We start from the raw sequence: 22409 nt of genomic DNA, 5'->3' as shown, positions 1-22409 counted from the left end.
TTCATAATCACAATAGCATTAAGGTGTTCACCCTTATCCTTCCTAAAATGATCGTGGACATCACATCACCAGGAAGATACGTATGGTATTTTGGGAACACTGAGCTTAGCGACACAAGTCAATTTCCAGATCAGATACTAAACCTATGCTGCCTATGCTAATACTCATTCCTCCTACCCTAGTGTCCAAATAGCACTCCCATTTCTGACCAGCTGGGCTTGACCCCTGGTGAACCTTCTCTTGGTGGCATTCCCAGCATCTAGTGGCAGTCATTTTTGGTGGTGAGCTTCTCCCTGGCCTTGGCTAGCCTGTCCTTTCAACCATGGATGGAGTGCATTTACCTCCTCTTCAAGGGTTTCCTAAGGCAGGACGGGACTACTGGGGCTGTCTACTCTTGAAAAGGAATGGCTGAGCCTCCCAACCATTCTTCCTCCCAACTCACAATGGTCCACCACATGGACTGGGAAAGCTGGAAAGCTAGACACTGAGAGTCCAGGACTCAGCAGCCAGGGCCACCCTCCACTCCAGGTCTCTGAGATACACCTGGCACTGGTGGGCATCAAAGAACAGGGCCAACAGAGGCCTTTCGTTGTGGCAGGGTTCTAACACATTGCTCAGCAGTGGCAGCAGCAGTGGCAGGAGAAAACACACAGACTCCCCCAAACCCCACAGCCATGCATACAAGTCTCAGCAAATAAGAGGACCAAAGGACTCAGCGGTGGCTGGGGGATGTGCACAAGCGGGCTGCGGGTTCTCCTCTCGTCTGCTCTGTGACCCTCTTAACCACTCTAGCAGTAACAGTGCCACTTTACAACTTGGCCCCCTTCAGCTGTAAAGTGGGAATTACTGCGAACCTCCTCCCAGGGGTAGCCTTCATAAACACAGGCTAAGCATCGCCAATGGAAAGGCTGGAGGAACCGCTTTAACAAAAGGATGGATGCTACGACTCTCAAACCAGCTGGCATTTGAGCCTCTATATTTATAAGATTTCAAGATGTGATCCCTGTTAATTATGTCATTTGACTTCCCTAGTCCAATCAGTCTTCCCTGACAGTCTCGTGGGAGGGGAAGGGGACACAGTATGAAAATGTAAGGATGACCTGAAGAGCCATCATGCTGCGCAACTTTAACATTAGGTTTAAAATGTGCTCTCTCCCCCACTTTGGGTAAGGAGGATGGTTTCACACTAGGTGGTTTGAAAGCCAAGTTAGCTGATGTCACAATGCCTTCCAAGGTCACAATCAAACAGCGGTTGAACCAGTGTGGGGCCCCACCCAAAATGAGCTCCCTTCCCTAATCAAATTAAGAATCTGTTTTCAGATTCAACTTCAACATGTCATATTTGGACTCCAGTTTCCTTGTAGTCACCTCTATTTGGAACAGTCTAGACTGAGTCTTTCTCAGGGAGAAGGTTTTCCACTTAAGTTTTCCCTTCAGTGTGGAGTCCACATTCCCTGCCAGCTTCCTTTCTAACAGTGACACTAGCTCATACCTCACCCACCCAACCTTCTGCCAAAAAGGCCAGCATCTTTTGCCCATAGAAAACCGCCTGGAGAACTTGTGGTCATTTATTTCATAGAACCGAGTGAGCAGTGACCGGCTGGGGACCTCATCTCCCTGCCCCCCACTAAACAAGAGCACCCCTCAGAAGATGAGCCCTTCATGTCTGTCTCATTTCTTACAGCCCTTCTGGGTTCCCCATCTGGTAAACTCCCCCTTCCCCCGCCAGTGGAGAGGGTTCCCTTTCATACACCAACTCCTGTGCCCCGGCTCACGGGGAGGCCAGTGAGCAAGTTCTTGCCACTGCCCACAAGCCTGCTCTGACTGGGATTGTGCTCCTATGCTCATGGCCTGGGAGGCTAGAGCTGACCCTATGGACCTTCCTCTCCCGCCTGGTCACGAGGGACCTGTGCCTGTGGTTCCTCATCCTGGACTATTATCAGGAATCCTGGACTGCTAAATTCAGTGTTCATTGAAATCACACCCGCCCACACACATAGTTTAGCTGCTTTCTTTTCCATTTCTCTGAGAGGATCTTTTCCCAAACTAGTTTCACCCCCTCCCCCTCCCAAGCCATTATGAGGAAAAACTTAAAAGAAGTGAGACTTTTTCACTATAGCCTCTCAGGGCAAAGACTGACTCCCCTAAGGGACGCCAAGACAAGACCATTTGTTGGCATAACTTAAGCAGTCCAGTAATAAAACTGAAGACCACCCACCCAGACTGCCCAAGATACACACAACCATCAGCTACGAGGGGAAGGCTCCATGTTATGTTCTTATACACCTTAACTTGGACCTCCACACATAAGGCCATTTCAACCACTAACCAACCACAGGATTACCGTTGAGAGCATACTCGAAAGGAGCAAAGATGACAGGCAGGGCTCCTAACCATCAGGTTCCACTATCGCTGCTACTTTTGGCCCTTCTAAAAGCGAGAAGCCATGTGCCCTTGGTCATGCGGTCTAGGCAGATGTGAACGTGGCTGGGTTGGTCGTGGTTTAACACTTGCTCCCTGCAGCACAATCATATGACTCACAGCACATGCATCCCATAATTTATCATGGTTGTGCCATAGCAGTACCTCACAGAAGCATTGCCATGGCAACATTTACAAGTCGCCGTGGCAACAAAGCAACCTCACCACGGTGGTAACCATGCCCAGTGAGTCCCAAACAAGATGAGAGAGTATTAAGACACTTGAGGGGGCTACCCATGATTTAAACTCTCTCCTCTGCAGGTAACTATCACCTCCAGTAGAGGCTAACCTTCTTAAAACTTACACCCTCTATGGAAAAGGCACTGGGAATCTCTCTGCTTCGAATTCAAAGTAGTTTACAAAACACACAGGTGCTCTACCAGAAGTTTGCTGAGCTAAGTTATGTGAAGCTCTTGTACTGCTCCTTGCTAAACAAGAGCACCCCCTACAAGACGAGCCCTTCCTGTCTCGTTGTCCAGGTCCCATCACAGTAATGCCACTGAGTAGGACCTAGGTCCACCCAAGCCAAGTGGCTGGCAAGGAAAATGGTCACTTTATGCTCAAAAAGGAAGGGACCAATACTTCCTTGTCCCTCTCCATCTTCAAAATGCCACTGATAGTTCCTAGTGACAAATGGCCTAATGAGCTTTCAAGTTTGAGGCTCTTCCTAACTGATTTGTTGAACTCCTAACTGAAATAAAAACTTAATCCCGCTGCCCGTACTATCATAAAGAGTAAATGAAAATCCTAACCGTTGTGTTTCAAGTTAACTCACTTTTCTTAAACAAACCCTTCCCAGTGAGACACACCCACCCCTAGGCAGCAGAAGCATCCAGCCATCTCAGGTGCTTTTTGGAGGCAAGACCAGAAGTTACCAGTGCCTCCAGAAGTGGAGGGCTGCCTCAGAAGGGGGAAGGCTTCTGGGAAGTGTCCCATACCCTTTTTGTGACCCCTACCCTCCCCAAATCTCCACCCCAGCTCACATCTGCTCACAGCTCCGTTCTCCTGCCACACTGACACCCAAGGCAGACGTGGTGGCCAAAAGGACAAAGAAGGTCCAGTTAATTTGCAGCTGAATGGATCTAGCACTGTCTGTCCAGCCTAAGACCCTAGCCCTGGATGAAGCGGGAGCAGCAGCAGCAAGGCTTGCTGGGCCTGTTCAGGGTGCTCCGGGACAGAGCCAATTGGACTGAAGCTTGGAGGGGTCTAAGGGTGGGAAGAAGAGACCTTGCTCCTCATTGGCCACACTGTGTTCTCTTCTCTAGGTTCAGCAAGAAAGACAGGGAAGGACACAAACTTCTCAGCGAAGAAGGCAGGGGAGACACTGAGCTGCTACTGCCACTAGATGTGAAGGGCAGTGGCCACCCTGGGACTGGCCATCTTAAAAACCAAAGGTTAAGAATATTTGAGGCTGACCTATTTCTTGCCCCCTTCCTCCAGCCTCCCTCACCATCCACGCAGAACATGTTTTCCCTCCCTAGAAGCACCTTCCTGTCAACTCAGCCTTGCCCCACTTCCTACCAAGTCTCTGAGAAACCTCCCCAGCGGCTGATGTTAGGAAGCAACTCAGATGGAAACGGCATCAGAGGAGAAAGTTTGTTCTTTTCTGCTTTACTGAAGGACAGCTTGGACCCTCTTTTCCCCATATCCAGCTCTCTGCCCTCAATCCTCTGAGGTAAAAAAAGAGAAAGGAAACCTTTACTTCAGATACACCAAAAGTCGCTCACACTTGGCCACCATTTATTAGCAATAGTACTCTCTTCTTTAGGACTAACTTTGAACAAACTGGTCCTGGTTTGACTTCGGGAGAACCCTGGCCCTGGCTGGTGGCCTTTGTCTGGCTGACCCAAGGAAGGGCTGAGGGTTGAGGGAGCAGGGTGAGGAGCATGCTCTCCCAGACCACAAATTCTCTCAAACCCCATCAAGCACTGGAGAAATAAGCATGGGTGGGAGCATCAAACCTAGGATTTCTCCAATGGCAGAGCTCTCAGATGTACCCAGCGTTCCTGACTGTCTTGTCTCAGGAAGGTTTTACACACCCTCTCTTCCCCAGTGTTCACCCAGACACCTTTGCCAATGAGGTTTCAGAGGTCCAGAGCAGGCCTCAGGTCTAAATCATGCACATCTAAGAAATGAGGAGCAAGGCCCTCACCACTTGCTGCCAACACATTTTATCAATTGTAAGCAAACCTGAAGTGACGATGGTGGGTGATCAGCTGTTGGGAGGGAAGAGACTGACCTGAGGAAAGTGCTAGATCACTTTCTCTCTCTCTCCTCATTTCGCCTCCCAAAACATAATCTGCCCTGACTGGTGGGAAGAACAACCTCATTTATGCCATGCTCGTTTGAATTATGTTGCCAATTCCTAATGGTGGCAAATTTTAAACCTGACACAGTACAGTGATTATGCTCCTCTTCATGGTGCCTTCATTACCCTTGATGCCATTTCAATGAAACCTGTGCCTTTGGAGGGAGAATACTAGAACTGTCCATTCTCTATCAGACTGTCAATACTCGCGGGAGCAGAGTGGGGTAGGGAAATAAGGGGAACACTATGGTGCCTGTTTGGCTGGGAAGTGTAATTCCACTGCTACAAAATGAAACCTGTCTAAACCACACTTGATCTCTAGCATTGCCATGCCTCTGCTACATTGTGTACCCTCCCACTAGACAATGTTTCTAACTATAAGCCAATAACCTCTCATAGATGCTTCATTCCTGGAGGACACAACATTCAAAAGGACAATCAGCCCTCCATTTCACAGGTAGCAAAGCAGTCCCCTTCTACGAGGAGACGCTAACTGGACCCCGGGCCATCGGAACTGAATCGCTTCCTTTTGCCTCCCCTCTGCTCGCGAACACTCTCAGGTTAACAGCAGGATTGCCCCGTTCTTGCCAATGAGGCAACACACACAAGTCACTCGGGTTTACTTACATCTCTCACTGTCATTCTGGTCAGCAATGGCCTCCTCCAGGGCGACCGACTTTGGCTTTTTGTCCTGATTTCCCTTCAGCCTCTCCCAGTCTGCTGGGCTGAATTTGCACACCTCGGAGTCTTTGGCTGCTGGGTGGCCACCTTCTCGCTCTTTCATCTCCAACTCAGAGAAGCGCATCATTGCACGCTAGAAAGAGAATAGAGATGAAAAAAAACAACACCTTACCATAAAAGCTAGTTCGTTGGCCTTACCTTAACGGAAATTATTTTCAAAGAAAAGCTTGCCCAAAACCAACCACAATTTATGAGATACAACTCAGATATGTTTAAAATTTAACAGATAAAATGTAAGAGTATCTAAATGTAAGGAGTCACACATTCTTTTCATAAAGTCGTATGTGTAGAGATACATGTGTGGTGTGTATGTATGTCCATACATACACTATTGCAAAGAGACAGACATTCTCTTTTGAAGGTAAATAAAACAAAAACACAACGCAAAGAAAACAAAACAAAAACACAACAGAAAAGAAACAAAATGCACAATGAATAAAGACGACCATGGCCCACAAACTTCCCTTTGCATATTTGGAAATGAAATTTAACTCAAAAGGTTTATGTAAGATTCTAGTAATAAAAATTTGAAGAACTGACCTCACAGTAAGCAGCGGGTAGACATAAAATACTGTCCTCTTGTAATCCTTCCATCTATGTAATTAAAATGGGCACTCAATGGATCATTTAGATAATTTCATCCATTTTTATAAGCATAAACCAATTTTTTTCTTAACATTGCAAAACAATTTGGCTTTATTCATCTTTTAATTAAAAGTAAAATATCTTAGGAAATTCCTATACAACATCTATCGTAATTCACTAGCAAGTTAAATACATACTCTATCCCTTTAAGCGAGCTTTTCTGTCCTTTTTTTTTTTTTTTTTTTTTTTTTTTTTTTTTTGGTGAAAAAAATTGCACGAATCCCACAGACATGCGGCTGCTACACATCTCCACCAAGTATCATGTAAGGCATTCTAAGCAGCACTTCTAGCCATATTTGCTATCTTACAGTAAAGGCAGAGAAATCAAAGCAATTGATAGGTAATCGTCATGCAGTCTTTAGATAGCCTTCACAATATTTACAACTTACGTTATCACCTTTCGAGTGGAGTTCTTTTAAAAGCTACAGAATAAGTTAACGTATCCACAGACACACGAACCTCCTAAGTGTTACCACTCACATCCCCTTACTGGGCACATTTCATACGTTCAAATTACCGTAAGCTGAACTAACCACATTCTGACTGGGGCCCTGCCCTACCATACTCCCCCAATCCTCTTTACACATTAAAAAACTGACAGCTGGTGAAGGGGTTGAAGTTGGGGTGGGGGGGGCTCACCTGCAATGCCCGCTGTTCTCGGCTGAGCTGACTGGAATCCGCGTACAGTTCGGTAGTGACACACTTGAATCGGTCACCAACGTAACCAGCGGAGTTTGCGATTCTTTTTGCCAGTTTGGATGGCTTCGGTTTCAGAACTTTGCCATCATTTGATTCGGCATCATCAGATCCATCTTTGGTATAGGTGGGGGGGGTGCCATCCACACTCGATGGGGGAGCACTGCCTACACAAAATGGTTTGGGCTCCTCTTGGGTTTTACCAAAAGTTATGGCAGGGCCATCGCCTCCCAGAGTCGGCTCAAGGAATGAAGTCGCGACAGGCAGTCCCAGGTTCTCTTTGTTGGTACCCGCTGGAACATTCTCCTTGCTTAAGCTGAAGACTGACTGGCCTGGGGCCTGTTTGAAAGCATATGCTTCGTTGAAGTCACTGATGTGCCCCAGCTCTTCCCTCAGGGCGATGAAATCCCGGTGCTGCTGCAGGCCCGGGTCAGCCGGGGGCTTGGTGGGCTCTGTGCTCTGGCCAACACTCTCGGCTGCGAAGCCAGGTTTGGACACATTTGTGTCTGTTTTAGTATCTTGTTCTTCTCGGAGAAGGTCTACATAGACGAGCTTGTCACTTTTGACAACGGTTTTCCCTTGATTCCAGCTAGGGTTCGGCTTCGGGTTCTTGTCTGTAGGGACTTCTGGATGTAACTTGGTGTTGCTGGCTTCCAACATCTCAGAAAACCGAGTCCGGAGGGTTGGGTCCTCGTAACGGGCTCTCTCGTGAGACCGGGACCTCCTCTCTGGTTTCTCCTCTTTAGAGATCTCTATGGGCGTGTGTGGTATCAGCATGGGATGCACCATGCCCAAACCCAGTGCATCTTGGTAGGTCACAAACTCCGGCCGGCCCGTGGGCAGCCCGTAGGGCAGTCCAGGCTTTGGGGCAAGGTGCCCAGGAAAGAGACTGCCATTGGGTAGCAAAACTGGGTGAGGGTAGACAGGCCCTTTGCCATGTAAGGAGAGCGGACTGATAGCAATGCCCTCAGGCGCTGGGTAAGGGAGGTAACTCCTGGGGTAGGGAATGGGTGGGGATCTGAATGCCTCATTTGGAGACAGAAATATTGAGCTTGGCGGGAGGCCATTCTCGTTTGCTTTGAAACTCGGTTCTGGGTTGCTGGCTTTGGCGCCCTTGCTGCTGGTGCTGCCACTATGCTTGGCAGGTGTGGTCGGGGGCTGGCCCACATGCTGAATGACGGATGGTGTGGTGTCCATGGAGCTCCGGCTTGTCTTGGTGCCATCTGCATTGGCATTTGGGGCTGGCGAAGCAGAGGCTGGACGACCTGCGCTCGACACCGACCCCGAAACATTACTGACCACGGCGTCTGTGCCGCCCATGCGGGGACAGGAAGAACTCCGCTGCTGCGGTATCGCCCAGTCCAATGCCTTGTTTTTCAGCGGCATGCTTTTGCCATTGTTCTCTTCGTTAGGACTTGGCCCGGGCACCACCCAGGATGAGGGAGCAGTGCTAATGATTTCAGATCTATAGATAGCACAGCCATTTCCTGGAGGAGATAATGTTTCTTTCGGAAGCTCACTTCCAGAGAGCACTAAGCCACTTCCACCTCTGCTGTGAACTAGGACCGTGGGAGCCATCTTTTTCATGTGCTCAGCTTTGGAAGCATCTACGTCCACCACTTTAGAAGACAAGTCTAGTGGCTTGTCGGTGACATCTTTGGTAACTGTCTGCTTCTCCAACAGAGGAGGTGAGCCGCCATCTTTTCTGTCTTGAACCGCTGTTTTCCGGGCATGCCCGGGAACTGGTTGGGCACCTTCGCCCCCTTCCGGAGCCTTAGGATACTTGCCATTGGAGAGCCTGGCCGTGGGGAACTCGTTACTGACCGTCATGTATGGCTTCGACAGGGTGACTGAGGGAGAGGTGGAGATCCTGGCGTAGTGCTTGTGGAATTCGGAGTAGGTGTCTGCAGCAGGCTGTGTGGGCAGGTGGACACGGGGTGAAGGCCGAGGCGAGGGGGGCAGCAGGAGAGCTGTGTCCCCTGGCAGGCCACTAGCGACTGCCTTGGCAGAGGGCACCCTAGGCTGTTTACTGTTCTGGATGTGGGGATAGGCATGTGACTCAACGGGGTTCCCAGGACTGACCCCCATCTTCCATGGTAGGCTTTTGTCTGCACAGTGGACAAGAGGTGGGATGGCAGGGGAGGCTGACGGTGTGGAGAGCCTCATGGGCGAAGCCAAGGATGATGGGATGTGAGGACTGACGTAGTGAGGCGGCGGCAGGTAGAGAAAGCGCTCCCCATTGGTGCAGACCGGAGAGTACAGCGGCTGAGCTAAGCTGTAGGACTGCTGAGGTAGCAATGCCTTGTACATGTTCAGTGAATACTTATTTGGCGAGTCAAGGAAAGGGTAAATGGCTGGTGTGGCCCCCTCCATGTAAGGATTGACCCAGGGCAGCCGCAGGTAACTAGCACCATTGATGTTGAGAGGGCTCTGTTTGTCGCTTGCAGGCCTGTCCAAGCCCAGCGTTTCTGCTGTGGGCACGGCACTTTTTTGTATTCCAGGTGGTGTTTTGTAGATAGCACTGAAGCCGTTTGGGGGTTTTCCAGAGACAGCAGGCGGCTCCACTGTCTCAGGTGTATTCTGTTTGAACTGCATCTCTGGATTTCTTTCGGAAGAAAACCCAAGACCACCTAGAGTGCTTGTGGCAGCCTCTCGACCTTTCTCTGAGCCCAGTCCACACAAGCTAGAGTAGACGATGTTTCCCGGGACACGGAGCCCTTCGCGGATCAGGCCAGCGCGGTCCATGCTCAGCGCTGCCAAGCCATCAATCCTGTGGGCTGTAGTTGCATCCACCTTTGCAGAAGAAGAATACGTGTGTTACTTAGGACACTCCTTCAAGTCAGCAGTGCCCATCCCTACACACACATTCCTAAGAGAAACTACACTCTAGTTCGATATAACATTAGCCTTAAAATCTGAGCAGAAAGGGTTAAAGGGAAAAAAAAGGATAAAGGGTTAAAGAAAGGACTTGCAGGGCCTGCTTCTACCCACTTGTCTGAAACCCTTTCCTAGGGTGGTTTGCTGCCTGCTTGCTTCTCACTTCTGTTCAACTGGTATTCTGAGAGCACAGAAAACGTTGATCCCTTTAGACTTGAGGCCCATACATTAATGCAGTCATCTATTTACTCTGGAAATTTCACTTTCTCAGCAAAAATTCTTTACTGCCACTGAGAAGACACCAATTCCAATTCTCTCAGCGTCACCCTGATGGGGTAGAGCGTGCACACTAACCCTCCCCGGGCCTGTTAGGCTTGGGGGAGGGGGTGTTCACTTTGCCTTTCCTGGACAGAGGAAGGCATTATTTAACATAACAAGAAACAATCTTCGATGGGACAACAGGAACGGAGGACTTTAGCCGTCTCATTTCTAAATCAATAAAGAGGCCATGGGTCAAAGTGTGGTTGCATTCTCTTTTGACTTCCTCTCCCTGGTGCCTAGAGAGACAGTCCTGTTGTTACATAGTTTACTGGAAAGGTAAACCCTAAGGGTCTATTGGAGGCTGGAAATTTATCCAGCTGAGAGCATCGATGTGCCACCAGCATATCAAAGGGAACGCCACACATATCCCACCAGTAACAAGACACACAGACTTAAGTGGTGAATATGTTGACTCGAGCACACCACTCAGAAGGCAGGAGAAAAGCTTTGAGGAGAGCCTCCCCAGCAGTCTTTCTACTCAGGCCTGCCCCAACCAGGGACAGCCCTTCAATGGTATGCAAAATAATGCGCCATTGATTACAGATCACTAACATTCAGATACCGCGTCAACACGCAGCCATTAATCTCTTACCACGGTGTGGTTCAAGGGATTTTCTTCCCTCAGCTCCAGTCTGGTTTTTGAAGCGTCCCCATCATTTACAGGAATTTTCCTGTTTAAAAGGATACACCAACTTCATGAAAGCATTCTTCACGCAATTTATCTTTCGGAGATCGCCCCCTTAGAAAATTCCTTCCCAATAGCCCAAACTGAAAGGGCCCCCCGAAATGGTGATTCAACTTGTCTGCCAGGGCAGAGTGCATGGACATGAAATCACACATCAGTCCCCAACTGGGTAAGCCAGAAATTAAGCACAACCACTTCTGCTGAGCAACCTATTTCTCTAGAGGCCATAAGGTAAACAAGTAGGCCAATCTGAGCTCTGCTGTCTTAGCCAACTCTTATCCACTCTACCCAAAGGCAGACATTTAAGTAGTAAAAAGACCAAAGGTGGACCACGAGGCGGGCTGGCCACATCAATGAGGGCAGGCTTTCCAAACTTTCTCCCCACTAAAGTCATGTACTGGTTTCCGTGGTGATAAGGAAGCTATACTTGACTGCCTTTATCAAAACGATGGGGGTGGGGGGGCAGGGGGTAACACACTACTATCATACGAATGTCAGCTGCTCCAGGCTGAAGAGAAAGCTGCACATCTGTGCCAGGCTGGTGTGGCTGCCCTGGGACTTGTTATCAGAGAGCATCGATAAAGAAAGTGTTTGGTGCCAACTACCAAATCCCAGAGATAAAATCGCTGACATGCAGCACAGGAAAGTTTCATCATTACCCCGAAGAGCAGCTTCAGTCATCTACTACTTAACTGTCTCTACCCCACACTCCAAAATTACTGATTAGAAAGCATAACAGAGCTGTCGAGTGGCTAAAATCCAGAGCCAGTGTCCTCTCCAAACAGGCAGCAGAGGACAACAAGAAACCCTGGGCTTAAATGAAGCAAAGGGTGGCTATCTCCCCATTTATTACTGAGCAAACTATTTGTTTTAAAAGCACATCGAATGCCGATCCACCTGGGCCCATGCTCCTGACATTTAGAGTTAAAGCAGCATATAGGCTGGGATTAATTCTCCTTCATAAATATGAAATAATAAATTAAGGACGAAAGTGCATTGAAAGGCCACTTTAGGGGCTAATCTTTTAAAGGGCGGCAATGCTTCGCTGAGCTGGGTTGCCTGTTAAAACTGTAAATCAAGGGCTGCCAGTTAGGCGGGAGATTGTTCTCGCCCACCCCTTTTGGAGCTGCTCTGGCTGGGAGAAGGTGAGGCGAGCTTCAGCACCCGTGTGGCTCAGGAGCACAGAGAGATTGGCTCGTGCTCCTTGGACCTAAAACAGACAGGCACATTCACCTGTCCTCGTTGATCCCACACATGCGGACCCTCTCGCTGTTCATCCAGCTGTGAACGTTCCCATACAGGGGGGTTGCAGAAAGCATGTCGTCTTCTTGGATAGCAGCTTCTCTTCAAGGGTCTAGTCTGTTAAAAGAAAAAAAGAAAAAAAAATCCCAGGAGTTTGAGTAACCAAAAACACCAAAACCCGCTGCCTTGGAGTTGATTCCCGACTCATAGCGACCCTACAGGACAGAAAAGAACTGCCCCATAGGGTTTCCGAGGCTGCAATCTTTTCGAAAGTAGACTGCCACATCTTTCTCCCACAGAGTAGGCTAGTGGGTTCAAACCGCCCACTTCTGGTTTGCAGCCGAGCACTTTAGCCGCTGCACCACTAGGGCCCAAACGAAATGAGAAAGGTCCTCTTTCTAGGCAATTCATATGGAATGCAGACTTAGAAGGTGTATTGCGCTGGACGTTCTACAGATGCTGAGAGTGGGAGAACACACCTGCCCCAAACATCCAGGAGAGGGGAAATGGACCTCCCTGGCAGAAGGCCCTCGGGGTGGAGAGACGGTTAAAGCAGAACTGCACGCAACACAGTCCAAGGCACAGACAGTGCTTATTCCTCCACTCGCTCTCCCTTCCCTTTTTCCGGCCTTTTAGAAAGGTTTGAAAGTGTATGGTGCCAGATCCCCGGGATTCCCACACTGATTCTTCTTGGGGCTGAAAGGATGAGGGGGTGAGCGGAGAAGGCACAACAGTGAGGTGTGGTGGCAAGTCTGGGGCCAAACCACAATGCATTCCCAGGGCTGTCGCATGTACAACTTCCAGACTGAGGGTTAAAAAAGGGTCAGTGGGCTGGTGAGCCGCCCCACCCGAGCCCTAGATTAGATTAAGCACCTAACCCGGGTGGTTTTGCCTGGGTGGTTTTGCCTGGGAGCTGCAGAGGGAGGCGGCTGAGTAATTCAATGACGCCCGCTCACTGGGGACAAGAAATCATTAGTGGGCGCACAAGTCTTAGCAGCCCAGGCTGATGGGCTCCAAGCTGCTCGCACCCGGGAACCAGCCAAAGCCACCCATCTCCTCCTCTTGGGAGGGGAAGGCGGCCGAGGCAGAGGAGCCCAGACAACCTCTCCCCTTTCCTTACCTTCTCTGCCCACCGCCCCCACCCACATCACATTCTAGTTTGCTGCATGAGTGAAGGGTCAGGACAAGCTGCATTTTATTAACAGGATTATCACGGCGCGTGATTTATCCTCGTGCAGGATTTTAATTGCTCTTTGGAGGTTGAGCCGTTTCTTTTGACTGCGCTTCAGCCCATATCCTGCTGTTAAATGCTGGGTTAATAAGTAGGGGAGCCTTTAATGCCTGGGACCGATGGCCCTCTGCAATTCCCTGCTCGCAAACACATCTCAGTCCCCCTTGTCCGGCCCCGGCCACGGCTTTGACGCGGGACCCAAGCTGTGGTGTGAAATAATTGGTGTGCACATCATCAGGGGAACTTTTCTTTCTCCTCCCTCACACACCCACCCACACCCGAAACCCCAAATGTTCCCTAAGTCGACACATTTCCTTTGTTAGCAGGAAAAATATGCAAATTCTCGCTTTTACACTTTAGCACCCAGAGCAGACTGCAGGTCGGATGGAAGCACCAGGTCCCGGGACTCTTTCGAGGGTAACTGAGGGTGGGAGAGTTGAATCCAAAAGCCAGGTGATCCTGCTGCATTTCTTTGTCCTGACTAGATCTTTTGTCCACCGACATCCCCCATCAGTCCCCTGGCACACAGAACGACATCTGTTAATCAAAATCCCCACGCGCACACCACGCATAGTTAGAGCTCAACAATGACAGTGGAGAGAAGGAGAGTGCCCCAGAAGAGGCTGAAACCTGCAGATGTGGCAGGCGGGGTAGGGTTCCCAAGAAGCTATTTCCCTAAGAAGAGTCTCTTTCTTCAAGACAGACCCAGGGCATTTCCAAAGGGAATGCCACACCCCAAAAAGACTGCACTGAGGAAGGTTCTGTGGGGGCTCATGGGCTTTTCTTCCATCTTCCAAACATAAAAAATCAAGTTGGGGGAGGGCCGCCACTAGTGCCGGACAGACCCCAAAGCACATTCAATGGATGTACCCTCCCCAAGCCCTGTGGACTCTTAACAAAAAGGAAGACATTCCGGGGGGCCTAATATAGGTGTGGCAGCATTCCTTGATGCTTGAGTGTATCCTTGTTATCAGCTGCAGCCGCGGAACTGCACCACGCCGTTCCCTTGCTGTCTGCCGTGATGAAAAGCTGAAATTATATTAGGAGCAAAAAGGGTCACTCAATCAAACCCCAAAGAAAAGGATGAGGGAAGAAGAAAATCTATTCCGAAGAAACCTCAATCTTCTGGTTTCCATGGCTTAAAAATTGGCCTCCCCTTACACAAGCCACCTCCTAGACTAGTCACTTTTCGAAAAGGACCTCTCAGCCCCTTACTAAGGAATAACAAAGTGTGCTGCCTCAACCATCCTACCGACTAACCCCTCAAAAAGGCCAGTACCCCCTTCCCTTGAAAAGGCTTTTCCTTCAGCAAAGGCAGCCTGGACTTAGCTGAGAGGTGAATGTAGTTTTGAGACACCCAGGACACTGGGTGCTTCAGAGCATCTCCCCTTCTCCTGGGCTCATCCTGCGGGGTTTTCAATATTAATGCTGTGCAGATAAATGACACCAAGCGTCAGAATGAAGTGTTCTCACATGCACAGGGTCAGATGGAGTGTTGAGGCCCAGAGTGCCTTTCGATGTCATCTGTGTATGGGGGGGGCGTTGGTAAACAGGGCTGAACATAAAGAAGCAAAAAGGAGCAGGGGTCCATTGTTGGACCCTGCTGTGGACTATACACAAACACACACATTTATAATCTTTAGCTGCCCCATGAACTTTTTGTGAACTGTTTAAAAGTGGAGGTCTGTTGAACAAACAGCGGCGCCACTGCCAGCCATAATTTCATTGCAACAAGCTGAAGACTTTTAACTCTTCAGGTTCCTGGTAAAAGATGGAGCTGAGTGGAAAGGGCCAATGAGAAATGGCCCTGCCTGGCAGGAGGTCCTTCTCCAGGGTGACAAACAAGAGCAGGACTATCCTCAGCAAAGGCCGTAACTGCTGACACTGAGCGCTTACTGAAGAACAGGGACCCCCTCCCCTATTTCTCTGGGCTGTAGAGTGAACAGGACATTGGGGCAAAAAATAAAAAGAGGCTGAGGGGCAGAGGTACAGCAATACTCACACTACCCCACTTGCAGATGCTCCTGGGGAAAGAAAAGAGTTGGGGCTTCTTCCCCTCTAAGGCAAAGTGCTTCAAAACTGACTTTGCTGACCCCCAGCTGTGGGACATGGTGTAGAGGGCTAATGATCTGACTCAATGACAAAGAGAGAACCTCAAAGTGCTTTGCTCTTATATAGAAGAGGATCATCTGCCCTTATCTCTCAATGCCCCCCACCCCCCACACGCAGGCTATGCTTCTAGAAGTGCCAAGATGTGTGAAGTCACTCATGAAAAGCACTTTACAAGCACCAACCTGTTCCTAGTGTGAGCTGCTTAGCTGTACCTTGACTCTGGGTTTTAACCCTTTCTTCCAGCAGTAGAGACAAGGATGGGGGATGGGGATTAAGAGAGAAGCCAGGGCTGAGAAAGAGGAGCTAAGAGAAGAGGTCAGCCGGGGAGGCTGAGGAGTGCCTGGCTTCTAGAAAACAGACCAGGAATTATAGCGGCTGCCCGCTGAACACCCAGTTCCGGGGAGACCTAGCTTGCAAAGCATAAACACACACTGCGTGGTCTCTGGCTCACGTGTGGTAGTAACTTGAAAGTGCACGAGTTTGGGTCCCCTGCAACAGACTTGGGGCAGTCATTTGCTGTCAGAAGCCCCAAGTTACTAGAGTACCTGGGCTTGGCTTGGACACTGGGAAGAAGGGCCTGACTGGCACAGGGGAGTCCGGAGGGACCAAAGTAAAGAGTTGTTGCCCCAACGGTAGCATCCCTGAAAAGGGGGTACTACTGTCTTCTGTGAAGAGACATCGGGGGCACCATGGACCCCAGGGCAGCACCCACCACCACCCCTTTGCCAATTCCTGCCATGAGGACACATTTCTGGACTGAGGAAAAGGAGTTTTTTGTTTAAAGGTGATTTACCCTCAAAGACAACAAATAGCAGGTTGAAAGGAAGGCACAGTGGCCCTGAGAGGCTCAGGGTGAGTGAAGGGAGTGGAGGCAGCACCAGGCCATTCTTGGCACATTTCCTTTCTCTCCATCCCGTCTTCTCCTGGCACCAGGCCACTTTCTACTGCCCCCGCCCTTGAGACAGCAATCAGTTAAGGTCTGCACATCGCGCTGCTCGTCAAGTGGCCCCGACAAAATGGGAAGCATCTTCACCACACCATCCCAACTCCCAGAAATCAAACAATGTCTCCCAGCTCCCAATGCAAGCATTTCTAGGGTCTTTTGAAATTCCCTCTAGGTTTGCCCAGAAGGTCTCCATCTCACTAGGCAGCCTCTGCCCCCACTGGGCAATTATCCATTTAGCGGCCAAGGAGGGCTGGACAGGTTTGTGCGGGCTTTCGGGTCAGAAGGCCAAGCAGGCACCAGGGATCCCAGCCAGTGTGAGCTGGGGGAACTCTTTGGGTAGGGGTCTCACTCACTGCACAGTTTAACTCAAGGGCAGCCTGTTAACTCAAGGGTCTCCTGTATGTGAAGAACATGTAGGAACGTATTCTACCCTCACCCACAGGGTGTCCCTGGGCTGGTGAGCAAACCTCTTCAACCTTGGTCTCCTCATCTATAAACATCTGGCACTGTGTTTTCCAGGGAATTAAACTGCACTATGGACTTGAGTTTTGCCTGGCAATAACTGATGCTGGCCATGTTTAACCCCATCTGATGCCACTAAACACACTAACAAACCCCAGAATCACTAGAGTTTCTTTGGGTGGCAGCACCCCCACTCACCCCATCTGGGGAGATGGCTGAGGCAGGGACACACACAGGGGGCCAAGCCAGGGAAGGGTGACCTTCAGCAGCAGAGTTGTGCGGATTTCATCAAAGCCCAAAGCTTCCTGGGGCTGCTCCAAGCGCGCAGACTGAGTCACGCACAGCAGCGCTTCTCTCCTGGTGTCAAGGAAGGGAGGGGTGAAGAAGCTCCTATTTTAGGATGTTGGGGGGGGTGTGGGGGTGGGAGGAGATGAAAAGAAAAAGCTCTCCCGGATATGCGGTGTTCAGCGGGTCCTCCAAGGCTGCCCCCAGGTCATGAGTGGGGCCTGAGGCTTCTAGGAGTGTTGCTGGGGCAGTTGAGGAGCCGTGGTTGACTCCCTCGTGGGTGTCAGAGGGAGTAAGGGGTTGTGGGGAGTGATTTGGCTCGCCCTGGCAGTGCCTCTTGGCACACTAGCCGGCAGCCGCCATTGCCTCGGGGCGTCCCCACCCACTCCCCCAAGTTTTGCATTAATAACAGATTGAGCAGAAGGAGGGGGGGGGAGAGTGGGTGGACGGTAAACTCGCACAGCCCTGACCCTTCTGAGCACCCAGAACCTTCCCTGCCTCCTCCTGGGAGCCTGGGTCAGAGAGGAAAGCCACCAGCCTGGGAGTGAACTTGGCCCTCGGCGGCGGCGGCGGCGGCGGCGGCGGCGAGGGCTGCGAGGCAGAGGGGGAGGGGCGCCCCCTCCCCCGCGCCTCAGCCCGGAGGAGCAGGATCGGTTGGCAACAAAGGGATTTTCTCTCCCACCACACACACACACACACACACACACACACACACACACACACACACACACACACACACACGTGCTGCTCTGAGCTCCCGCCCTCCTCGCTCGTCCGTCCGCCGCGGGCCCCGCATGGGGGCGAGCCACGGCGCACACCCACACCCTCGCGCCCGCACCCCGCCCGACCTTCCAGGAACGCCGAGAGGAGCCAGGCCTCCACAATCCCCGACCCCAGTTCACCCCTGGGGCCTTGCGGGTCCACCCCTCCCGAGCCCCCGCCGCATCTCTGTCTCCGCCACGGAATCTCTGGCGAAAAGAAACTTTGAGTGGGCGCACGAAGAACCCGTGATAACCTGGGATCTCCTGGGAAATGCTGCCGAGCCCACCGGGGAGTGGGCACTGCAGACCCCTCCTCGCCATCGACCTGGGCTCAACCACAGACGGGAGTACTGCTCCCATTGACGTCCCTCCCTGAGAAAGCTGCGAGCAGAGTGTGGACAACTCCAGGGGGTGAGAGGGGAGTTTACGGGTCCCAGGGCTCCTGGGGGACACCAGCAAGAATCGACCTAGACAGTCTGTCGAACCCGGGCTACCCTCGCCCAGGCCACCCTTCTCCCCACAACAAGGCACAGCCTTGGCCCGAGGTCAGGTGCGATAGCGTCTCCCTGCTCGCGGACAGCCCGAAGGACACTTCCTCTTCTCCCGTGATGGCCCTTCCCAGGCCACTGCGACGGCTTTTTGTTCCTTTCACTTGATTTCATGGTTGTGCCATAGAGCACCACATGTATATGGGAGAGGGGGCTCATCTGGAAGCTGGTGTCCCTCAACAGAAGGTGCCTGAGCACCAGAAACCTAGGAAACCTCTCTTGCCCCTTCCAATACACACACCCACACCCACACCCACACCCACACCCACACCCACACCCACACACCTTTTAGTCTGGTCCCCAAAGAGCTGGGTCCCCACTTGGAATCTTTGCAACCTGGGGGCAGATCCAGAATAACCGCCCTACAGGACACATCCAGAGGCTATGTCAATGCACTTCAGTCTCCACCAAGCTGTGCAGGAATAAAACCCATTTAATGCTACTACTCCCTCTCGGACAGAAAGGAACAGGCTCCACCATAAGGCTAATAACAACAGCTATCATTTGCACACCCAAGAAGCACAAAGGAACTTTTTATGCCTAAAAGATGCAGAGCGTGTGGGCCCTGCGGTCTGCACACAGGTTCTTTGCCGAATGTGCGCCACCCCAGAGTCCTGGGAAGGCTGGGGATGAGGGCCAGAGCACGACAGGGGAACCCACTTTCTTTACAAGGAACAATAGGAACCCCATGTCTGCTGTTCGATCTTGGAACTCGGAAGATCCAAAACAAAGCCGTGAAACAACTGCGGTAAAGATGGGGGCCCATGAATTTTTGTAGCTGTTCAGAGCTTCATTACTCCTCCTTGATCCATGGGACTAGACACGACACCGCCAAGGTTAAAATGCCCCGAACAGCACTGAGCAGATGTGAGCGAGCTGGCAGACGCGCAAATGAGGCCTGCCTCGGAGCACGATAACAAGTGACTAATACATTGCATATCGTTGAAAGAAAATTATTTTTCTCTAATTTGCATTTGCTTGGGGAAAAAAAAAGCCAACCCGAGTCCCTCCTCACAAGCACTGAGTATAATCCTGGAAATACAGCCCGGCTGCTTTAAGAGAGCTGGAAGGAGGGAAAGACTGCCAGTGTTTTGGCGTTGCAGGCTTGTTTATCTTTCCGCCTTTCCTCCAAGGCGAAACTCGTTTTGCAAGCAACATTCCTACAGAAAATGGCACACGTCATAAAAAGAGACCAATTTATAGAACTGGCACCGAAGTTCATGTATCACTCCAGAAGCATCTCCCAGTTCCCCATTAGGGAACCCAAGTAGATGTGGAAGTCCGTATCAAAACTCAGAGGCTAGACCTGAGAGGCAGAAGGGACTCTGGGCTGGATTTGCAAACATCCCGAGGCTGTAGGCCTAGGGACCAAACGGATATATAGAGAAGGGCAGGACGTAGAATTGAGCCAGATCTGAATGATCCTCAGGACCTGAGAGGCCAGGGCCGCAAAGGCTTCGATTTTGGGGTTCCTGGGGGGTAAGTGTTTACACCCAGCTTGGCCCAGGACACAACAGAGGCAGGCCCAAGTTTTCTGGCTATCCTGACCCCACCTGCTCGGGCTGGCCTGAGATCTCAAGGACTGCATGGGCGATTGCAGTCACCAACTGCACTCCCTCCTGCCCACCCGCCCTGGCGCCTCCCTGCAGTGCCTGGTGGGGTACCAGGAACTCAGAGAAGGTCTGTGGCTGTGGACATCTAGTTTAATAAGTCACAGAGTGGGTGGTGCTGCGGGCAGACCTCAGGACTGCACCTTTGCGTCCTGCAACTGAAGGCAAATGCGCTCCTGAGAACAGGAAGGCTTGGGGAAGGAGGTTAAGGGGTGTGGGCAATAAAAGCCAACCTGCTACCTGTCCCCCTAAGACACATCCCCTTGGGTCCTGAATCTACACACGCTTGCATTTCCAATCGTGGAAACAGCGCTGAAGGCAGCAGAACACAGCACCCGCCTGTCTCTAACTTGTACGAATAACAGGGTCATTTCAAAGGGGAACAACGGCCTTCAGAGCCTCGCAATTTCCAGAAAGCCTTCAGTTAATAACACATTCTTTCCAACAAGCTTACTTATGGTACAAGTTATTTTCGAAAATCTTTAAAACCCTGTCATGAGCAGCTGAGGCCCCAGGTCCACGGATCCGGACAAAGCCCTCCAGACAGTGACACTCATGACCCCATGGGCCTTCTCCCGCCACCTCTGTCTAACAAGTTCCCTAAACCACAACATACAAGTCATCCCGCACTCCTGCCCCAGCCCTGGGAATTCAAAAGGGTGGAGGAGGGGGGGAGGGGGAGGGGGTGCTGCGCACTTTCTCTCAACTGAGGACGCAAGGGCCAGAAAGTGGCTGCCACCTCTGCAGCTCCTCCGCTGGCCTGCATAGTGCGCGCTTTGTGTAAGTGCCGAGGAGGCGCAGCGCTGCTCGTGCGCCAACAGCTGTCACATTATTTGCACTCGCTGTAAACAGCCTTCACATTCCCCCCTTACCACATAGTTAAAGCCAGACTAACAATCCACAGTTAGAGATCAAACCAACAACAGCAGCATTGTGTCTGCCTTCACTGCCTTCGCACCAAGCCCAGCAGCTGGCAGGTTTCTCCGGAACAAGGGACCCCCCTCTCCCCCCCCCACCCCCCACCCCCACGTCTCCAGCCAAGGCTAGCCAAGGAAGCCTGCGTTTGTCAGTGCTGATTGTTTGAGCAAAAGAGCACAGCCATTTCGCATAGATTTCTGTGTGGTTTAGCAGCCCTCCCCCAGAGTTTTCTCCTTCTGGTAGCTTGGGGAAGCACCCCTCCCTCAACCCATTTCCTCAAATGGGAATAAAGGGTGTTAAGACTCACAGGGTTGGTTTCTAGGCTCCACAAAGTGGGGGATAGCGCGCCCTGGCCAGGCTGGGGTCGGGACAGGGAGGCCCACAGCTCTCTGTGCCCTGTCACCAGAGGCCAGGCGGTCTGCGCTTCCTGCGGCCCGAGGTGGCTGTCCTGGTGTTTCTGAAATTGCCCAACTCACTGAATACTTACTGGTCGCCCCACTGATCAAAATGTCTCCTTTATGATTTTTGGTTAAGTTGAACATTTCCATAATCGTCATTATTAGCGCAAATTACACGCCTAATCGGTCCTTAAATAGATTTTAATTAAATAATCATACAAGGCTCATTTTATGACTTAAGAAAGGCATTACTTTTCGTTATAAACTTTCCACCAGGATATAGAATAACGATACCAGACAAATACTTAATTCTTTGAAAATCTCTAATAACCGATGGTCAGTATCGTTTGAAACACAACCCCGTTTTACCTTCTGGAATAGACGCCGAGACCAGACACGTGGCATCTGCACAACTTTTTTCCTCCTTGTAGCCACCTTAAACAGGAGAGGGGATTGCTTCCCACAAAGCATCACTTTTGTCTCCTCTTGGGCCAGTAGAAATAAACCCCCAATGCTACTTTTCCTTATCCACCTGAAGATTTCTCCAGAATCTCCTCCAGAGAACACTTCTCCCCACTCCCACTTTCCCACCTTTCATTCTGCTGAGAGTTGTGTTGCAAAGCGGGCAGGCTGTGCTCGTTAAATGCTATGTAAAATGCTGTTAATAAAATAATAAATACAAAGGATGGAGGCTGCTGGTTCCATGGGTGTTTTGACTGGAAATGCCTTGGCACTTGTCATGCGTTTACGGGAGGGCAGACTAGTCTTGGATTTACATAGTTTGGACATTTCCGTACTTCATTTCTTCTTTCCTAAATGACATAGGCCTAGAGCTATTTCAAGTTTGCATTTGTACAGAACTGTTAAATGCCTAGGAGTTTCTCTCATTAAGCCGAGTTTTAAGTGAGACCCAAACCTAGAAACTAACTCTCAGACTTGCCCAACCCCACCCTCAGTCGCTGGAGAAAACAGACCCTCGAAAACTGTCCCGTCTTTGCACTCCCCACCTCTGCCCCCCTCCAAGGGCACCTAGGGCACAGGGTAGTGCGTCTTCAGATTACAGGCAAGGCTCAGGCGACCCACTGTGGACCTCATGGAAGTTAGGTGCATCCTGTGCATACACTACCTTTGAAACTGTGAGC

The 22409-nt window shown here is 50.8% G+C and overlaps 1 protein-coding gene across 5 annotated transcripts in view; it reads right to left on the bottom strand.

The window, feature by feature from the left end:
• Positions 1-22409, bottom strand: part of BCOR (BCL6 corepressor) — a 47982-nt gene that overhangs the window by 16261 nt on the left and 9312 nt on the right. For 4 of the 5 annotated variants that reach the window (XM_004376931.1, XM_004376932.1, XM_023731921.1 and 1 more), the window contains exons 2-6: positions 11988-12113; positions 10662-10740; positions 6815-9664; positions 6071-6124; positions 5417-5603 (exon numbers count right to left, since the gene is read on the bottom strand). In XM_004376931.1, coding sequence (XP_004376988.1) covers positions 5417-5603; positions 6071-6124; positions 6815-9664; positions 10662-10740; positions 11988-12073 — 3256 coding nt within the window. In that variant the 5' untranslated portion in view covers positions 12074-12113. The remainder of the gene's footprint in view (positions 1-5416; positions 5604-6070; positions 6125-6814; positions 9665-10661; positions 10741-11987; positions 12114-22409) is intronic. The other variant, XM_023731923.1, reaches the window with a different exon arrangement.

This window comes from Trichechus manatus, unplaced genomic scaffold, assembly GCF_000243295.1.
Source record: "Trichechus manatus latirostris isolate Lorelei unplaced genomic scaffold, TriManLat1.0 scaffold00046, whole genome shotgun sequence".
NCBI classification, from domain to species: domain Eukaryota; kingdom Metazoa; phylum Chordata; class Mammalia; order Sirenia; family Trichechidae; genus Trichechus; species Trichechus manatus.
Note: the sequence above shows the minus strand (reverse complement) of the source record. Positions and strands in the feature narration are given on the sequence as shown.